General features: G+C 43.2%; 1 protein-coding gene across 10 annotated transcripts in view; it reads left to right on the top strand.

The window, feature by feature from the left end:
• Positions 1–681: 681 nt before the first annotated feature.
• dclk2a (doublecortin-like kinase 2a) overlaps positions 682–22,086 on the top strand; it is a 35,857-nt gene continuing 14,452 nt past the window's right edge. For 5 of the 10 annotated variants that reach the window (XR_009682774.1, XM_061083683.1, XM_061083678.1 and 2 more), the window contains exons 1-3: positions 682–1,389; positions 5,901–6,229; positions 20,568–20,697. Coding sequence is in view for 9 of the 10 variants with exons in the window: in XM_061083683.1 (XP_060939666.1) it covers positions 987–1,389; positions 5,901–6,229; positions 20,568–20,697 (862 nt within the window). In the remaining variant the exon portion in view is untranslated. Of the gene's footprint in view, positions 1,390–2,518; positions 2,583–5,900; positions 6,230–20,567; positions 20,698–22,086 lie in introns of those variants that run through there. The other 5 variants (XM_061083698.1, XM_061083690.1, XM_061083670.1 and 2 more) reach the window with 2 other exon arrangements.

Raw genomic sequence — 22,086 nt, 5'->3', positions numbered from 1 at the left:
CCTATCAAAAATCCAGATTAAGTGAATTTAAATATGGTTTCACATGGCGATTGTTGGGCCTTGAACACAACTGAGTGCCACTGTACACTGTTTGTTTATTAGCAGGATTAGACAACATCTACAGAGCAGATTTCCATGCAAGTTGGAGTTATAGAATTGGAATGAAGACACTAAGTTTTGATGTAAGGGTGCAAGGTAAATAAATATTTGCTATGTATCTACAGCCGATAGATAAATAGATATACGGCCGGATAGATTATTAGATGGATGTTATTTATGTAAGGGTGACCCAGACTTTACTAACTTTAAAATTGAGTTTCAATTTTGGAAACAATTACTTTTCTGGTATTTTTGTTAAGTATGTCCAGTTCGGGCTACTGTAAAAAACATGGCAGCCTCCGTAGACAGGACCCACTCCTTGTGTAAATAGAAAGGGTTAATTCTAGGGTAAACAACAATTCTTACAACTTAGATGATCACACACAATTGAAAACATTACTAGGATTATTTTTATTTTCAATTTCTGCCCATAGATCCCTTTCACTGACAGGCTGGACCTTTAAGACTTCATGGTCCTCAGCTGGAAAACGCTCGGGGCATTAGGACCCTGAGGCTGGGGAGGTTCCCTACTCCCTCATTTCCCAGTGATGTGACAGTTTGACTCAGCCTCCAGTGAGACGGAGGATGTGAGGGGAGAAGGAGGAGAAGAAGGAGGAGGTCTGCGGTCAGTCTGCTGCGGTGTAACCCAACTTTGGTTTGGAAACTCCTCAGCGATGCCTGTCAAACTCCGCTGGTGCTGCTGCGCATTGTTGCACTCGGATTCCTCCTGCGGCGGGGTGTTGTAGGAAGATCAATTAATTAAGCAATTAAGAAGATTGTTTCTTTTGGAAGCTGCTGTTTGCAACGAGCACAAGTTGCAGAAGCGAGTGCGCGCACGGACTCCTTCTGGATTCCAAGTGTTTGTTTTTCTCTCAGGACGATTCAACATGTCTCTGAGCAGGAGCATCGAGTTCGAGCACTTCGAGGAGAAGCTGCAGAGGACCCCCAGGACCCCCTCGGGCCCCGGGTCCGTGCCCCCGGGCTCCAGGGGCCACGGAGCGATCCCCAGCCCGGCGCACAGCGCGCACTGCAGCTTCTACCGGACCCGCACCCTGCAGTCTCTCACCTCCGAGAAGAAAGCCAAGAAGGTGCGATTCTACCGCAACGGGGACAAGTATTTCAAAGGGCTGGTGTACGCAGTGTCCCACGACCGGTTCCGGTCCCTGGACGCGCTGCTGATGGAGCTCACCCGGTCCCTGTCGGACAACGTCCACCTGCCCCAGGGGGTCCGGAGCCTGTACGTGCTGGACGGGGGCCGGAGGGTCAGCAGCCTGGAGGAGCTAGTGGAGGGTAAGGGGTTGATGATGATGGATGCATTGCTTTCCTCTTGTCACCATACGTTATGATAGAGGCCTGGTTGCACGACAGACTAATGTGCATTGATCCAGATCCATGCAATCGATTCTTTTTTGTGTTAAAAGCTACATTTTGCTTTGAATATTGGTCGACTGGCTCATGCAGATGATGCAGATGTGCACTACAGCCTCGGGAAAGTGAGGCCAGGGGGTTTTAAAAGGTCAGTCAGGACATGTGAAGTCTGGCTCCACAAAGTTCCCCCCCAACCCACCACAGAGAGAGAGAGAGAGAGAGAGAGTAGAAAATCGAGATATATAATGGATGCAATTGCAAATCCTCCCTCTTCATTCACCCAGTTTCGCATCCTTGACATAACTCTTGTGACATGTTTGACCCAGTGCCATGCATGCACACAAGGAACCCCCCCCCCCCCCCCCACACACACACACACACACTCCTCAGTGCAGATCCTGGCTTCTACTCATTCATCTCAGCTGGTCTTTCACTTCCCTGCACTTTGAGTTTATGTGTGTTTTATACCTCACTGCCTGGGAGTAAATGTTTGATGACTGTGTGTTTTAGTTTTAAGGTCAATTTGCTGTTAAAGTCTTAATCTCCCCCTGGGGGCTTGAAAGATGGAAGATTCCCTCCCCCTTTTTTCCAATATCCACACTATCTGTTTATTGCTTGCAGTGTAGAGGGAAGGGGGGGGGGGGGATTAATGGGCTTTAATGGACTGGAAACTGACTGATTGCAATGATTTTTATAGTTAGAAGTAACAGAAGAGTCCAAGTTCCCAAACAAATGTGTTTTTTTAAAAGCACTTTGTCAGATGCAGCCGTTGAACTGCAGACACACGATTTGAGCCGAGTCAGCAGTCCTCTCACTGTCCTGCTGTGTTGTTGTCCCTACAGGGGACAGTGACCTCTCCATGCAGGGGACAGTGACCTCTCGCTGCAGGGACAGTGACCTCTCTCTGTGATAAGTTAAGCTTCATGTCTGTCTGCTCCACGACCTGCCCTGCAATCCTCTTTCCACGTGACAGGGTTACCGCTCGGTCAGGATCCGCTGACCTCTCGCTTGCAGTCGTTATTCTTATGTACTGGTTTATTTTTCGTGTCACATCCTCCACGCCGCTCATTTCCTGCGTCGTGTCCCCCTGAGAGACCCGAGGAAGATTTAGGCCAGTGAGTGTCTGATCTCAATTTCTGTGGCATCACTGCTTTGGCAAACTGCAGCAGAAGTGAGGTTGTGTTTTTTTGGTGCATTGGCTTGATCCAGAGTTGTACCTCTGACCGACAACTCAACAACTAACTTCGGCCTCGTCTACACTACTGCGGACAGGTTTTTAACGTAAAAACAAAACTAGGAGCTCATGATTTCTTTAACTTATATCTTTGCTTATGAAATGGTTAAGGCAGAAGATGTCTGTGAATGTGATTTGGCTGCAAACTTGTGATTAGACAAAACGTAGAGCGGCCATTGTTGTTGTTTCTGTGGACATGCACAAAGTGAGCTGTGACATATAGTTCCCCAAATACTCTGTTGTACATGTGCATGTGCACGTGGATACACAAACACTGGAAATATCTGTTTTAGTGACGCTTTTCTTTGTGTAGACGAGAAGCACAAACACAGAGGAAGAAGTTTGTTCTACAAAATATCTGCTAAAGGGTCAGTTCACCCAAATCACATAAAAATCCCCTTTAATCCTTCTTCCTACTAGCATTGACAGTCGGTGTCAAAACATCTCAACCGTGAGACGGACTGCAGGTGGTTCAGCTCCAGTGTCTTGTCCTTGTTTTCTCACCCATCATGGACGGAGGGGAGGGCACATTACTGCACAGCTCAGCAGTCCGGCCTCCATTGATTGAGGCCTGCTGGGGCTCTTTTGTGTGCAAAGCCAATCAAGCAGCGTTCACATGTGTGCCCCTTACGGCCCGGACGGGAGCCAGCCAGCCAAGTTGAACTGCTGCGCTGGTGGAAAACAACACAGGGAGGGAGCAGGAGCTGAAGCTTTGTAGTTTACTGTGCGGACAACGTGCTGACAGTGGAACTCCAGATGGGACAATAACTTTGCCGGCTGAAGGGTTTATTTCTAGCAAATGCTGAGATGAAGTCCCCCTAATGGGGATGTTCCACTCGGCTAAAGATAATGAGGAATTCCTGCATTGGAAATATTGCACATTTTATAGCTGTTTATAGCGTTTGCCCTGATAGTGGGATGTCACATCATGAGTCACGTAACTGTACCAGATGAGGAAGCCGAACGAGAACTTCCTCATTAGCTCTGAATCACAGAAAGTAGAGAGCTGCTCTACTGTCTGTGATTCAGGGCTCGTTCAGTTCATTAGGATGAGAATGCTTCAGAATAACAATGAATTCATGCTTAACTTGTCTGCAGTTCATCCAGAGAGTTTCTCCAACGGCCATTTAGGACAAACGCAAGTCCTGTTAAAATCAATGTTGCAGCATAATGTTCTCAGTGCTGCCACTAATGGTCAGAAGCTAGAATATATTGCTGTAATCATTGTTCCTACACCAGGGATATCGAACACGAATCCAACACAACAGTTTGATGTTCACCTAAAATGAAAGGAAATATTTTTATGAAATCATTTCTGGGAATTTCCAAGATTCGTCGTCATGACTTGAATTTCAAAATTCTAACAGTTGTAAGAGCCCCTCCGTCATGAATAATCTTAAATGTCTCATTTGTAGAGATTTATTGATTTTTTTGCTCCAGGCTAAAAACTGAGCCGATCCCGAATGAAAGGATGATGGATCCATGAAGGTGGATGTTGAAAAAGCTCCACCTATATGTCTAAAAAGAGAATAAACCTGCAAAACAAAGAATTGAGAATATCAGTGGATGATGGGGTCTCTTCATTGTTTTGGACATTATAAATCTTATACTGACACTGTTTTATGATTCCCACTCACATCTATCTACCGAGGTCTTATACTGGTGCCAGCTGTGTGACCCTGCAGTAGGAGCTGGTTAGGCTCTGGTGAGGTCGGCCTCAGCTGTGGTGCAGATGAGCACAGCAGCCGGTGGCAGGCGGAGGAGGCGGCCTCTCGCATGACTGGGAGACGTTGCACCTGAGATCCCCGGGTCTCCAGGGAACACATTTGTCACCAGCTCTGACAGTTTCCCTCGGATGATTGACAGCCCCAGTTTTATTTTGCCCCCCCAGCTGCGTCCCAGCTCTTTAATTAGCCTCTGGTTAATTGCAGGCTTAATGAAACCAGGTATCGTGGGACACACTGTCTCAAACGGCCTTCTTATACACTCTAGCTCCGTTCATTTGTCTTACATATCCAGCAACCAGAAAAAAAATCACTATTTACTCAAAGACAGTGGAAATGGTTTCACAAACAACATTTTTCTGAAAGTTATTAACTGACATATTTGTGTGGTTTGTAGGATTTAAGGATTATGCTGCTTTGAAACGAACATGTCTGTTTGCTCCACGGCCAACCTCATTATAATCTCTAAACACAGATTGAAAAGGGTCAGTGTGGCCAGATGTACGATAATGATTGTATTTGTACGATACATTTTGCCCTCTATACGATCATTTTATCATTTTATGACACTTTTACGGATTATCAGTTGTAATCTGGTTGGTAAAATTTTCGGAGCAGTGTTTCAAAACAACTCGGACAGTGAACGGTATCTTGGCCCAGATATCCACCCTCTGCACCGGGGGGCCTTGAATGTTGGCCGTTGCCCCCACAGGCTAATTCTTTGTTAGACGACAGCCAATGGGCTCAGAGATTGACCTAATTACTATGCAGTTTTCCTAACATACCACACCCCAGCCACTGGAAAGTTATTATACTGATGCAGTGAACGATATAGCAAAAACAATGCTCCACTATTGGATCCAATAAATGTGATCAGGCTCTTCATCATGCAGAAAGAGGAGAGATTATGTCTTCGCCTGTTGAGCAGTAGCTTTCCTCTTCAAGGACACTGACATACTTTAGAAATAGAATGGAGCCACGAGAGAAAATATGTGTCACATTCTTACTCATGCTGAAGAGACGTGTCGGCACTGAGGAACAACAGTTTCTCATCTAACAATCACTCCAAAACAATCCCCCCCCCACACACACACACATTCTTGCTGTGGTTTTCACTCGACCAGCCGGCCTCCTGCTGTCACACGACTTTGTTCTTGAGAGGAAACATTTGCGTATTAACGGTTCCGATGGAATGCTGGCAGATGAAACAAAATGCTTTTGCTTTGGAGGGAGGCCAGCAGCTCGGCAGCTGAACGGTACGAAGGGCAGTGCTACGCTGGACCGGTCTCTCAATGAGCCTTTCTGTTCCAACTGAGGAATGTTAACTCTGTTGTTCGCAGAAGTGGAAGCGGTATTTATGGTGCATTCCATACGTGTGGTGCATGGGTGTGGGTTTTGTTTCTCGGACGTGAAATTGGTTTCTGAGGTTTACATGCGTTGACTACATCTACCATCAACTCTCTGTCCTCCTCCAGGTGAGAGTTACGTGTGCGCCTCCAACGAACCCTTCCGACGTGTGGACTACGCCAAGAACGTCAACCCCAACTGGTCGGTGGGCTGCAAGACCGGCACCTCGCGCTCCCTCTCCTGCCTCATGCAGCTGGTGCAGCGCGAGTCCAAGGACTTCATCAAGCCCAAGCTCGTCACCGTGATCCGCAGCGGCGTCAAACCGCGCAAGGCGGTTCGGATTCTGCTCAACAAGAAGACGGCGCACTCCTTCGACCAGGTGCTCACCGACATCACCGAGGCCATCAAGCTGGACTCTGGAGCCGTGAGGAGGCTGTACACGTTGGAGGGCAAGCAGGTGAGTTTCCCAGCTCCCTTATAGTCAATCAACCTTTACCATATTACACACAAGCATAGATATCAGTCCCCTAAATATGCTTGATTTCTTCGTTGAGTTTATTTCAATCAACATATTGATTATACAAATTGCATGAAGTTAAATGTTAATCAATACACGTGGGGTGTGGTAGAAACCAGTAATGTCTTCCAATTAAAACAAAAAATAAAATACAAAACTAACAAGATATTTAATACAGGTTGTATATTATTGTAATAGAGACAATTGGACATAACAGAACATAAACACAGAGAGGGAAGAAAAGTCAACAAACACCCATTTAGCAATCTTAAAGCAAGGGATAGAAACATACTTGGATCCACACCTTTGTCCAGATCCACACCCCAATTGAATGGGTTGTTTCCTGGCCTATACTACATCCTTGCACTGAGTTTCATGGTGATCCATCAAGTAGTGTTCTCACAATCCTGTTTACAAAGAAGAACAACTATCAAACAAATGAACAAGGGTGAAAACAAAACCTCCTTGGTCTGAAAGCATCATCGCAGTGTGATTTACAACTATCTCCTCCTTGTAGAGGACAATAGCATCCATAGAAACAATGTACCTTCTGGTTCCTGCCAATCCATGAGCTCACTGACTATCATTACATCACAAGGGCGTTACAGAGGGAGTTTCCTGCATTGTTTTCACTGAGACGAGGTCGGACGACGTGCACATGGAAACCAGATGGGCCTGTGTGGCTGAGAGCCGAAAGGTTTTATCTCCAGAAACCGCTGTGATTTACAGGCTTCAGCTGTGTCAGCAGCGGAGGTAATCACATCCTCCTTAATCATCCATACGTAATTACACAGCCACAGTTATTTCAACAAGGCGCTAATGAAAACACTTTGGAGTTCAGGCCTTTTGCTATAACCATCAGTGCAGTGTCCTCCACACCTCGTGAAGCCGTCTGGGACAAGTTCACCGCTGTAACGCATCTGAGATTCTCATTGAGAGTCCCCGGTGGTGGGAGATGAGACGAGCTTGAACACCCGGTGATTTATATCGATGTTTCCTCATCTGAGAGACTCCTGACATTATGATTATTGATTATATTGTTTTATCTCCTCTCACAGAAGTGATTTAACAACTGCAGCTCATGACAAATGTCGAGGATGAATTATACTTAAATAAATGACACATCACAAAGGAGGAAATGTATAAAAGTTAAGTTTTCAAAAGAATCTTTCGAACCTTGACAGGAACTTGAATGGAAAAGTTAGGTCAACAGATGTGAGGTTGTGTAAGGGCTGGAATGCATGTATGAGATTCACATCTTATTTATGTATATAGAATTCTATTGTCAAAACTTTAAAGGACTAAACTTTTGAATGCAAAGATACAAATACAATTCTCTTCAACAATTTCAAAGGGTTTTTATAGCAAAGGACATCAAACAGACCCCTGGCTAATGACAGAATAAAGTTTAAAAGGCAGTGAATATAGGTTAGACTTTTAAATGCAAGAAGAACTGCAACGTTTTATCGCTTAAGTAAGAATAATTGCTCCCACATTTCTGCTTTGCATTGCCTGAGGGTGCCTACAATGGCTTTTTGAAATGACTGAAACACATCAAGAGAAACAAGTATGATTATTTTCCCTGTGACGCAGCAAATGGTCACATTGAGCTTTTAAACTCGTTGAGACGTTTCCTGAATCTGCTCGTGCTGTTTGTGCATGAGTGGATCTCAGGTTAGATTTGCCTGATATCAAAATGTTCACAAAGACTTTTCTCGTAAAATCTAAAACAGCTGTTTAATTGTCAGTGAAATTCAACTGTATAATTAAATGAACAACTCCACTGAGCTGCTGATTATTGCTGAAATAACTTTGACGTTAAGTTTACGTGAAACGGAACAATGGCCTCATTAAAAAAAAGTAAAGTCTGAAAAGCAAAAGAGCTGCTGTTTGTTTCCTGTGAGCCGACAGGAGGGTTTCTTACAGTCCAGATAAGTGACTCATGAGAATAGTGATTCTTATCTCCTCTGACAGAGCCGGACCAGCGTCCTCTCTGTCAGGACAGCGCACGACAGGAACACAATTTATAAGGGTTTGTCAGGGTTATCTAATAGTATCCAGAATATCACTGTATATTTAACTTAATCATAGCTTAAAGTTTCCTGTGCTGGATGCTCTTAAACTTGTTGTTTGTTTTTGTGACTGTGGCTGGATGGTGTGTCTGAACCCTGAGAGAAGATTAGTCGAGCCCGACTCAAACATGAGGGGAATTGTGTTGTTTGTGTCTAAACAAATCAAGTAGCGAGTCCAGCCAGCGAGATCAAACCCGACATAAACCCAGATATCATTTCAAACTTTTATCTGAACCCGGCTCGACTTCGATCAGGTGACTACACTCTAAGATCTGGCAGATCTGATGTATAAGTTCCTGTTTCTTTTTCCTTCTAGCTGCATATTTATCTTTCAAATCATCAATCAATCATTGTAGTTGTAATCGTGAAGTTTGGATATTCCAAATGACACATCACACAACTCACCCCGGCCACATCATGTGTCTTCTTCCGATTCTCACCACAGGATTTTATATGATAGACACGTCAGCCATTAGTCAGAGTCGTCTCTTATTTCAGTGTCATTTGATGAATGATATCTTCTTTTCCTGTAACATGAATCCTTCAGTCTGACACTTTGAAGTTCTCCTCATCAGCTGGAGGCAGTGGGTCTTTAGTTAATCTTCACACACGGTGTCACCAAGTGCTCAAACCCTTCACAGCCTTTCCTCCTTTAGATACAAGCAACAGATTCCAGATTTAATAATTAATTTTAGAGGTGAATGTTTATATGTACGAGTCAGGTAGTGTTTCTGATGATGATTCAGTGGATTTAAAACCTGTTTGGGTTTTTCAAGAGACGCCTTCATCCTTCTGTCTGAAAACCTTCATGTGAAAAAGTTACACGCACTTACAAAAAGCTTCTTCTCTTCTGGAGCAATTTTCTTCAGGATATTCTTTTCAGCAGCAGACAGAATTTGTTTTTCACATTTGTCAGTGCAAAGACCCTGAAGCTACAGCGTGGATGTTCTCGCCATGATGTCTTTTGCTTTTGACCCGTGTTCGTCTCTCGGCTGCAACAGGATCTTCTCAGGATCGAATTAAAAGTCTAATTGGAGAGGTCAACCCATTAAGCCTGTAACTTGAACCGAAGCACAGAGCTGGACACCTGACAACATCCTGTCCATTACAGCAGCAGTCAGATCACTTTAACACAGTGCATGCTCTCTGTAATCTAGGCTAAGGGGATTCTTGTTATTCCCAGTGGAAAATAATGTTTCACACATGTCAACATAGTCTTTATTTCTTCTGTATATATGTTGACTACTTTGCGTTGCGGACTTGTTTGTATCTAACCTCTCGACACTGATGAGCCTCTTCAGTCCAAGTGACGTCATCCTGGTGGACACACAAACAAAAGGCTGTTCTCCACTTCCATCGTTGTTCTGTGTTCCTCCAAAACATACATTTTCTATGAATAGGAAATACAAATGTGCTCTTGTCAGCCAAGTTATCGAATGTTTAAAAGATGATTCTAGTTTTTGGGAGTTTTGTGTCAATCTATAAAGGAACAATGAATTCCTATGTTTATCGACGACATGCACCAAACCCATAAAAGTGATTTTTAAATAAATTAAAATGACTAATATCTGGTAGATGTGCTGGATAGTGTTTTGTGTCTTGGCTGTAGAGCAGAGGGCGTTCCCTAATGTAGGTTCCTATAACGGCAACACAAACATTTTGGAATGCATGTTTTCCTTTAAAACCACAGAGCCAGACCAGAAAATCAATATCTGTTTATCAACATCAACCAGCCCAGATAGTAATCAGTGTATGGTAGAGTTCACTGGAGTCGAGGGGAAACGTTTTCCATCCGAAGTGAAAGAATATTCAGTTGTGTTTATTTGAAAATGACACAGAAGACACAGAAACAGACACCAAACCAATCACACACAAAGATGACATCATCCTGGCTTTTATATCTGTCATTTAGATTTTTATAGTGCACTCAGTATTATTAGGTTCCTAATAAAACAACCCTGCAGTTATCTATATTAAAAGTTATAATGTTGAGTTTTTACTGGAGCGGTCGTCTGTGGTGCTGTTAAACTGCTCAGAAGGCTAAACTGACAGTGTGTGTTCAGAATAATGTAGCAACTATGTTCAATTACTCATTTCATTAATTAATTATATGATTGTTGTTTCATAAAAAAAACGTGGAAAGTAAAAGAATAAAAAAATGGTGTATAAATTTAAAAATGTAAACAAATCATCTTTTGGTTTCGTTCACCAAATATGATCAGGTCTTTAAATGAGAATCACAACATACCCGTAACCCATGGTAACCAACTAATCCCATAGATTCTAAAGAAAGCTTTACTTTGCTCTCCTAGAAAGTAAGGACCCCACCCCCCTTCACACCCCCGCACTCAAACCACACACCCCAACACGCCCCAAATGCCTTCCAGCAGCAGCCTGCCATCTGCTCCTCCAAAAATCAAATCACAGGTCCCAGCCATCCGGCACCCCCCTCCCACTGGTACACACACACACGCACAAACACACACACGCACACACAAACACACTTGCCACCGCCGGATAATTAGACTTATAACCTGGACGGGGCGTTAAAGTGCAGCTGTCAGGTGTGTTTGTGTGGGTGTGTGGGTGGTTGTGTGTGTGTTGTGTGTGTTTGAGCATCTTCACACAACACATCTCTGTCCACTCTCCTTCCTCAGACTGAATGTTAATTGTAGTCGTCCGTTATCGGGGCCAAAAGAATCAGCTGCTGCTTTTCAGAGAGAATCCTGCTTTACATCTCAAAGCTGCGCGGGCAGGCAGAAAATAAGATTTCCCTGTCTTTTCATTGTTTGATCAATGAATTCATTAATTTGGGGAACAGTTAGTAGTTCAGGACTCGCTAGATTTGCTCTATTTTATGTAGAAATCATTCAGGAATAATTAAACACTGAAAATGGTGATAAAGAGAAGACGCCTGGTGCCATAAAACAGAAGGAGCGAGGGTTAATATTTGAAGCACTTTTGTACAGTGCACAGAGAATAGATAGAAATCCTGAAACTCATTTGCCTTTCACAAACCTTTTCACCCGGTGATGTTATCGGGATGACAGCCAGTCTGCCCATAAACCAGAGGCCACAAGCAGAACCAGACCATTCAGACAGCTGTGCCGTGAGGGCTGAAATACTCGACTCTCTCTGAAATCTTTAAAGAGCTTTTACAGTTTATGCAACCAGCGGAGACAAAATGGGACAGTTGTATTGTATCTTCTGTAATAACCTGATACTGTTCAGGAAAACCCGACAGGAACAATGTTGGTCTATGAAAAACTAAATTAACACTCTTCTTTATCTCTTTCTCCCAATCTTTATCGCTCGGTGTGGTCCGTTCATTTGAGTGAAATTCTTCCGGGCAGGTGCATCAGAGCTGAAGGTCACTCACAGGTCTCGGCACTGCAGCAGTTTCAAATTGTCCACAACAATTTGACACCACGCTGTGAGTGAGAGCTGCAGAAAGACAGAGTGAGAAAACTCAATATACAAATGCTCCATGCGAGATTCTTAACATTGTTTTCATCAGGCTATAGTTGTTAAGATGTGGGGAGAGGGTGGAGGAAGGAAGGAAGGAAGGAAGTCTTTATGTAGTTACCAACAATTAAAATCCCTTTTAAAACCATTAAAAACACATGTTTAGACCAAAACCTAAACTCTCCTCAATTTATCTACCAAATCCATTTCAAAAAGAGCTTCATTTTCATCTTTAATATACTCTATTCACTTCTGTACAAATTTATTTATACCTTCATGAGCAATTACAGAAGAACTCAGTACTAAAAACTCAACAATTACTTGCCGACACGTCACAGACTATAGAAATTTTGCATTGGAAGGATCACAATCACACAGCAAGTTGCAAAGTGTTAAATGCACAGTGATCCTCCTGAAAATATTATATCTCTTTTCGAGAAAGTTTTCTATCATTTTGGCACCAGTGTTGGACATGGGTCACTTTCTTATTAGACCTTGGAAATAATGCACATGGAAATAAAGTTATTATAGTAAAAACCTTGCACCACAAAGACGAGTTCTTTAGTGAAAGTTGCCTCTTGAGCATCTTAATAAAAATTCTCTCAGAACCATAATATACAGTTATTATTCCATTGCAGACAACACCAGGAGTTGCATGTTCCTGGATTGCTGAGTTTTTGGGGCATAGTCTTGTACGGGGGGGGGGAGTGAGTGGACGTTGGTTAGCGTGACATTGATGCATCGTGGCATCACCTCGAATAACACGCTTCTAATCATGACGGCCCCTTGGCCCCAATACTCCCAACCGGCCCATGGTGGTAGGAACGTTGTTTTTTCATTACGCTCAGTTAAACACTAACACGGTTTATATTTCTGTCCCTTAATTCTGCCCACCTTCTTATCGTATTGACGCAGAGATCTTGTCGTGTACTTGTCCCTCTGGCAGGTCGGTGGAACACGCTGGCAGATACAGACAGATTAGCAGCACTGTCTCCCTCTCTGACCAGAGGCAAGGCCACACAAGGGCTGCGTCTGAATGTCGGGCTTGAGCTGCTTTCAGGGGCCAAGTCTGGATTAAAACGCCGGCATTTAGGTCAACAGCCATGAAATGTGCGTGGCCACCTATTGTTCTGTGCTGTCATTAGCATATACGGCCCCATGTGACACCGGTGCACTGACACCAGCCAACCGGGAGTATTCACTGAAAGTCTATTATGTCGTTAAATATCATATGGAGCTCTACAGAAACACATTTTGCTGGATAATTGAAAAAGTACTACACTTAATACTCAGATATACAATTCATTATACTGTTTCTAATAATTTATGTTTATATTGTGATTGGTCTTTCATTTGATCACACTTAGAATTGTTTCTCCTCATATTTAAGCTCCACTACTTGTTGGTGCTCTATGCATCTTATCTGTGCATCTACACAGGAAGTGTGATCCTTCCTCTGTTTGCTTGTCTGTTTGCTTTAGGGGGGGGGGTCTGAGAAGGGAACTTGAACAGGATGTAGAGTATGGTGGCCCGGAGAGCTCAACATACCGTACTTTCATAAAACATTGGTTGGTTGGGTTAGTTTTGAAAGTGTTGAAGTGGTTGAAGATGTTGGTTTTCTTTTGTTAGTTTGTTGATCTCTCAGGGTGTTGGGTTAGTAGCAGATTCCTCTAAGATAAACTTGCATATAATAAGGTCCATGCACTGAGGTGTTCATATTGTACATTTGAGAAAAAGAAAAGTTCTTGCCTAAGTGGGTTGTACCAGCTTGAGGCGTGGGAATCTGTATCTGTAGAGAGAAAGTAAAAAACTGATTTGACTTTCAAAATAAAAGCTTGTCAGTGATCAGAGCAAGTCAAAAACATCAAACCTCAAAGATTTGAAGATTTGAATTTGGGGAAAAAAACAAAGTTTGCACAGCTATCATTGATAGGAAACTGCATTGACTTCCATTCATTGTGGTTTTCCTTTACCACAACCCAGACCTCAGAATGTAAGTTTTGCCAAATCAGGATCAGGATTTGGTCCCAAGAAGAGTCGGTGTTTGAAATAGGATAAGGTCCTAAGAAGTAACAAAAAGTAATGCACACACACACACACAATATGCATCAGTCTTGTTCCTTAGTCTTTGTAGGCAATTCACACATACTAAGAGCAAAAGTGTGTGTGCGCTATCCGTTCACAAGTCCTGGCAGGATTCCCTACACCGAGTGACGGGGAAACAAAGAGCCGGCAGCCGACAGAGAGCCGGGGGTGTCAGGGGGACACGGGCCTGTCGGCTGGGCACAGAGTGGAAAGACTACAGAGAGGGGGGGGCGCCCATTGTCTGGTTCTCAACCACTTGTTTTGTTTGTCCAAACCTGGCTCACATCCATTCTTTGCCTGGTGGGCTCCTACAAGAGAGTCGCCATCATGATGTGGTCGGGCTGCATTCAAACCTCAGCCCAGGCTCTGTTGTTCCTCTACTGGAGTTTAATCACGCCGGCGAGCTCTGATGGCCTCGGCAAGACTCGGCACATTGATGCCAGACCTGGGTTTTCCAGGGGGCAGATCATCATGGGATTAATCCAAGTGATTCTGACAACTGTAGCGTGTATGTTTCACTGATGGAGAAGTTTCATTTGCACATCAGAAAATGAGGTGGAACTCGTGGCTGATCAGTTTGGAGGCCAAAACCACGGAAAGACGAGATACACCACGAGCTATTAAAGCTGCTTGGTTTTATGGCTGTGTAGCCTGTGTTATTGCAGTCATTTTGTTGGGTTTAATTTCGCAGTTTGAGGATTATGTTAATTGTCAACAAAGCAGCGTGTTATGCATCTCTTGTGGATTTCATAGAACCTCCCAGATTCGACTCTGGTGATCTACTGAGGCTTATTTGGACAAAATAGTTGTGTATGCATGTAAAGATTTATACTCCCGCTCCCTTCATTCCTTCTTTCACAACTCTGTTTGAGAATAAAGAGCTCAGCACTGTTGCATAATTCGGACACCCGGAGGTTATGGACTGTAATGTCTATCTCTCTGAGTGCGAGTCTCTGAGAGCCAGACAGCTGTGTAATGTGTGCTGCATTCAACCGGCCACAGGCAAGTGTGTCGGAGAGTTCACTGCACTGGATTGTAGTTTCCCCTAAATCAAATGTGGGGAAAGTGCAAATTCGTATTTATGGTTCTTTTGTTCGGAAGTGTCTCTTGGATGGAGGGGTGGATGGAAAACAAACGTTAAGTGCAAGTCGGTTCATTCCAGGTCAAATAGAAATTTGTCATCTTGATTTTGATCCTAATTAAAGGAGATATGAGCTATGAAGTTTGAAATATTTGGGGAAATGGTCACATCTCCTTTAATATAGTTCACAGAGAAATGGTTCTTATTTAGTTTTAAAGCTCTTTCTCAGGTCCATGATATTTAAACATTTTGATATGTTGTACTTGTTGATGGACTCTCAGACATCTGGACCTGGTGCTTAAAGAAGTTTGTGTGGAATCACAATTTTTAAAGCAGAATATTAATTAAATTAAAATGGATATGATATGTTGAAGTGGTAAAGACTTGAGACATACAAAGTCTGGACATTACAATAGGAGCTTAATTATTGCACTGGGAGTATGCGACTGTATGTCACAGTTAAGAATCCAGAGGATCTAAAAGAAATCAAAAAAGTCTTAAATTATAAATGTTTTAATATTTTATTTAAAGGTTAAAAGTCCTTGATGAATGAATGAAGTCCTAAATTCCTGTTTATGAAAACCCAGAGAAGATGATTGTCATACGTCTGTATGAGCGAGTCATACAATTCTTCTTCGGTACCTTAAGTGAGTTATGGTTTCTTCCTCTTTTCTAGCTCGTTTTCAAGCTTGATAGAAACTTTAATTCATCAAAAACAGCGAATTATTCAGTAGCTAATGATCAATGTGACTAATGTAGTGACTCCACACGAGCAACTTAATGATGGGCTCAGATTTTCTCATTGCTCATTTTCGTCGCCGCCTTTTTTTGGCCGTTACACGTGTCCGAGATTTACGACTCTAATCCAGGGGAATTAAACGTCTCTGGATGCGGCCTCTGTCTGCGAGTGAGAGTCGAACACAGTTAATGACCCGTTGGGCTTTAGCTTAAACATCACCCGACAAACTTAATAAGCACCCGGCCATCTGCATGTTCTCGTGGTGGTGCTTTAAATCGTTCACGGTTCCCTGCCTGTGTGTAGGCTGACCTTCCCCAAGGTAAGAGGCGGAGACTTTGATCTCCCTGCAGGTTATTTTGGTCTCTCCCTCAGGATCCCTCCCACTGTATTTGCCTGGTTTGGGTGATGAGCAGCAATGCTGGTTCTGGAGGTAAAAGAGGACGATGATACCTGATGATTACAGTGATCATCCTGTCGGCCGTCACAGGGGCAGCCTCCGTTTCCATGTGTGTGTCTTCACCAGGGCTTTGTGGTCTGCTCCACTAAATATAACAGTTGTGTTAGTTAAGCACAAGTAAAGATTACCCCCTCAAGAACTAGATACAGTGTACTGATACTGTATGTGTGGTAACTGTCTTTTAATAATAGATGTTTTGGATTATTTCCACCGGTGCAGTGTTGTAAATCTGTTTTGAAAGGGTTGTTTGTTTGGCCTGTGGTGACACTGGTTGCAGCTTTCTTATTGAAACTGTAAAAGTGACCTGCGGGACTCGGTCCAAAGAACCCTGAAGCTGCCCCCCCCCCCCCACTGCTGCACAAAGAGCTGTTCACCAAGTTTATTCAAAGTTCAGTGGAGCTGGACTCAGGACACAGAAAATCCCAAACTGGTGTCGTTGCCATGAACAACTAAGTAACTTGCGTTGAGTAAAAATATGACTCTGCACTTTCTTGGACCCTTATTAATGCACATGCCAATTGTGAAGTTAGTAAGATAGATAGATAGATAGATAGATAGATAGATAGATAGATAGATAGATAGATAGATAGATAGATAGATAGATAGATAGATAGATAGATAGATAGATAGATAGATAGATAGATAGATAGATAGATAGATAGATAGATAGATAGATAGATAGATAGATAGATAGATAGATAGATAGATAGATAGATAGTTTGATAGATGTTCTGTAGTTTTGCACTTTATGTGACCATCTTTAAAAATATTATTGCTCTAATGATCGGATCCATTTTGATTCCTCCTCTTTCTGCTGACACACTTTGAGTCTCTATCCCCTCTGTGGGAAAGTACAGCAGGCGAGACGAAGGACACAGACGGATGGTGAGTGCAAGAGGAGGTCAGACATTCTAGAGTCGGGCGGGTGGGTGGGGTGTCACATCGTGGAGGGCAAACTTCAGTTTACCCCCCCAAGACATGTCAGCCAGCCAATACAGGACCCTGCAAACAGTTGACTTCACTGATTGGCTGAGACAAGCTCTGGCAGGACGGCGCTGGGGGGGGCCATCGGCTGTTTACCCTGGTGGTGGTTGGCAAGAGCCAAGAGAAACATGCACAATGAGGTCTGACATTCACACACTTCTTTACTCTGCGCTGCATCATCCTCATGAGAGATTTTGAACTTCGATATTTATGGACAACACCCAATACATCCACTTATTTACTCAATGTATAAAACCTTTGCAGTTATAGCCGCAGTTTCAATATCTGATAACGGGATTTCCCATCATCCTTGATTTTAATTTGGTCAAAGAAATGATAAAGTGATGTATCTCTTCTTAATGACCAATTAAAGTGATTAATACTCTGAGTCACATTCAGCCTTTCAAACGAGCCTTTATGCAGCACTCAGCACTTCTCTATCAGTCCTCAGGGACCATTCTTAGTTCGTTGTCAAGGATACTTTGACATGCAAGCTGGAGAAGCTCGGGATCGAACCTCTGACCTTCACATTAGTGGACAACCCACTCCCCTCTACCTCCTGTCGCCCATAAACATAGAATCACTTTCCGCTAAATTCTCAAAGGTTTAGGTTTGACACAGCATCAAAGTTAAGATGCCATCATTTCACAGACTCTATGTCATTGAACATTTTTTCTCAACCACTTGACTTCCGTTTCGTTGTAGCCTCTTATAAACCCCTGTCCATACTGGGCACCATTTTTCTTAATTTCCCTGCATTCCCCTGGGCGTCACTAGCCAGCTGAAGAGTACTCCATCACAGGCACCGCACTGCTCGCCTTGCAGAGAGAGAGAGAGGTGTTCACAGGGGTGAGTGTAAATCAAAATACAGCCAGGGGCCTTCTGCACCAAGATATATACCACAACAGCCCCGAGTTTCTTTTCTTCACAATACGCCTGCTGCCTCAGGGGACGAGGGGACAACCTGCCCAAGGCCTGAATCTCATATCAAAGAAAAATAATATTTTTAAATGAGAAATAACATGTTATCTATATGTAACCGTCTCTTATTGTTATGGATTACACCACAGCAGAGTCCATTTGTGCAGCACACATCCGACTGACCCGGAGGGCTGTTGCCGTGGTGATTTCGACACCTGTGCCCTGACAGTATGTTGTTAGCGATCAGCTGCCAAGTTCCACACTGAGAGCTGGACTAAAGAATGACATTCACTCCAGCTATGTTAAACCTCTGATAATGTGCCACTCCTCACACGGACCCACATTAGACACGTCACCATTTCTTTTCCTTTTATCCCGGCGGAGTCATTTACTTCTAGTATGTCCAATGTGGCCAAAAGGGACATATTAAGGCCATGAAATATATTTGTATGTGAATGTAGGACACACAGAAGTGTCAAATGAAGTGTCTTATCTATTATTAATGGGTGTGTAATTGAGTTCACTGAATGATGCATACTTCCGGTGCTATAGAATACTAGGCTTTAGTTCACCTCCACTTCTGTTTCCTTCCCTTAAGACCTTTAGCTTTTTCATCAGTTCTTCTAACGCCCACTCTCCCTCTCCACACACACACACACACACACACACACACACACACACACACACACACACACACACACACACACACACACACACACACACACACACACACACACACACACACACACACACACACACACACACACACACACACACACACACACACACACACACTCACCCATACACACACTCACACTTTCCCCCACTGTGTCAGCCCCCAATCTCCCCTTGAGGATCCATCTGCCCATAATCTTCAGCCATGCTGTACCTCTCCTGCTCTTGTTTGAAATGTGTGTGTGTGTGTTTGTGTGTGTGTGTGTGTGTGTGTGTGTGTGTCCATACATGGACGTATGCAGTGTCAGTGTGTGGGTGCACTTGCACGTGGTGGGATGATGAACAGATCTTCTCCTCCTGTGTCCTCCTACTTGTCCACCTACAGTCACCAAAGGATAATCCTAGTGTGTCTGTATGTGTGTGTGCGTGTGTGTCTGTGTGGGCACTACTCGCAGTATTTTATAAGTAACTCGTGTTTCCATCTCCAGGGGTGGGAGGTGGGTGTAAGAGGTAAAAGCTCTGGGCGCTGCAGAGAGAATGAGGATCACAGCGTGAGACAGAACAGAAAAAGCAAAAGACAAACGACCCAGCAGCACAAACGCTAACTGTCCTGCTCTCCCTGCTATGACTCGGCACTGACTCTGCAGTATTGTGGATGTCAGGGTGTGTTGACCTCAGTGTGTACTGTTCCTTCATAGCATTACGGAGCAGGAACAGCCTCATTCGTCGTTTTGCCTGCAGAGCAAAGCATTTATTGTACATACAGCTGAAATAGTGAATTGACTGAACGCTGGTGGAATCATGTAAAATAATGCAAAATCATGTGAACCCTTGGAACAGTAAAAGCTCAGAGAAACTCCTTATACCTTTATAAAAGAAACTGGTATCTAGATTTGTTCAGCAAAACAAATGACCATGAAAAAATAAGGAGCAACTGAGTTACATCCCTGAACAGCAGTAAAAAGTAATTGTCTTTTTCTTGTGCTGTAGTTCAGACTAATTGCAATGAACCTGCTCTGTAGAATAAACTGAACATGTGCAAGGTGCTGATATTGTTCTTTTATGAAGAAGAAGACTTTACATCCAAAACAATATATTTTAAAAGATATTTCTATTTAAACAACAATATAAAGTATTTAGAGGCCCTTTTCATATTCCTTTAACATCAGACCCAAATGAGAAGATCCCAAGTGGACGTCTGCAGATACAGTTCAGCTCTAACCTGTGTCTCCACCTGCGTCTCCAATAACCACTTGTGTACTTTGATCTGTCAACTGATCTGATCACCTGAGACGGATGTTCATGACGAGTCGAAACGAGGCCGAGATGCACGTGAGCTGCACCTGTAGCAGAGTCAGAGAAGCTGCTTTTATCTGAAACGTGTTCGTCCTCATGGCCTAAAACAAAGCATTGAATGTTTTTCTTTACTCATGCAACAAATGTAAGGTGGATTGTTTTTCGAGCTTAGTTTTCCTCTTTACTTTTGCTTGGAACAGTCAATCAGTAGAAAAGTTTTAAAACCTATGTGTTGCATTGTAATGTAATCATAAAGCTTCTGACCTAGTTATAGTATTTTTATGTTTTTTGGTCTGAGCAGGTGACAAAATAAGTAATAAATATAACTTTGAACAGGAGTACAGTTTATCATGCAGGGCTCCCAGTCCCAGTCTCTTGTGTTGCTTCTTGTGTAAAGTATCCAATCAATACTTTCACACCACCACTGAATACAAAAGACTTGCGTCCCTCTGGATATGTTTGTGTGTTTGACCGTCTCTTTCTCCCCCCCCTCCCTCCTCCAGCTCACCTGCCTGCAGGACTTCTTCGGGGACGATGACGTGTTCATCGCGTGCGGCCCGGAGAAGCACCGCTACGCCCAGGACGACTTTGTGTTGGATCTCAGTGGTAAGGCTTCCACAGCCTTTATGACTGGTAGGCCTGACTAAGACTAACTCAACCTCCGCCTCCTTCTGTGTGTGTGTAAGTGTGTGTGTGTGTGACTGTGTGTGTATGTATGCATGTGCAAGCATCAGTTTCCTTCTCTCCCTCTCTTACACGTGCTTGCAGCAATCTTTTCCTTTTGGAAGTTGACAGCAAGATATGAGATCTTTGTGTGTAAATTAAGAATCATTTGTCTAATCATTCATCTTACAGTTTAATCCACGTTTTTATGGTAAATTTAACTGTTTGTTCATCGTTGACAAAACGTTAACGGTGATCCACATCTTCTTGCTGTCAGGTGCATTGCAAGTGAAATTCCATATTTGTGTTTTCCCTGTGAAAGCTGTTGTGTTCACATTCTGTTCTGTATTCATTGTACATACATTTTTAGAACAATGTACACACTTTTGTTGGGTACCTGCCATGTATCTGAACACACAGGCAGGACATGATTTCTGTAAACCATCCCACTGCACTTCAGTAAAGAGGACAACCTCACAGGAAGGAAAAAGGAGTTTGTATTAGTAGCAGTCCTAAATATTCGTCCTCTTCATATGTTGTGTTGTTTTGTCAGGTTAGCTCAGCACAGGGAGACGCATCCTAACACACGCTGTGCTAACTGCAGTGTGATGGTGACTGGGTGGAACCCAGAGGTAGCTGGGAGCTGTCGTCCCACTTCCACTCTCCTGCTCCACTTTTTCAGAATTAGGTCTTTGAAAGAATAGAAATGTCACAGCGTGCTCTCTGCTGAAGGAAGATGATCTTCATTTAGCAAAATAGGGCCAGTGAACAACCGAATGTTGAAACGTGGAAAGAAAAAAGTTTATAAAACAAAAAGCAAAACAAAAAGGAAAATCTTTCCAATAAATCATGGAACCTGTTTGGTGTGAAACAACGTGTGACTGTAGAAAAACTGCCCAATGCTGAAAGTTTGCACAGAATATTTGGTCGAATGTGTTTCATATTAAGTTCTCTAATCAAATATTTATAGATTAAAATCAGTTTTCTGTTTTCATAGCATTTAAAGAAACCCTGTGAAGTTTTTTGCAGTCAAATCTGTTTTTGCTCCACAGCACCACTGGTGGTCAAAAACTTGACATAGAACCTATATTCATGGAGAAATTTGGACTTTTAAAAAATGTCATTAAATGGGTGTAAAAAAAGTAGGGAAAAGAATAAAGTAGCTCATTAGAACACGATACCAGCTAATCCATCCATTTCTCTGTGCTCTTTGTGTAGTGATGTTTGCTGACTGTGTTTCCATAATCAAGTCTGACCAGCGTTCATGAAACCCCCCCCCCACATTAACAACATTGCCACATTAATAACCACGGCCACGTGCCCGGTACAGCTGCTTGTGCCACATTAACTCTGTCCTGA

Source organism: Limanda limanda, chromosome 2 (assembly GCF_963576545.1).
Source record: "Limanda limanda chromosome 2, fLimLim1.1, whole genome shotgun sequence".
NCBI classification, from domain to species: domain Eukaryota; kingdom Metazoa; phylum Chordata; class Actinopteri; order Pleuronectiformes; family Pleuronectidae; genus Limanda; species Limanda limanda.
This window is presented reverse-complemented; position numbering and strand designations above follow the sequence as displayed.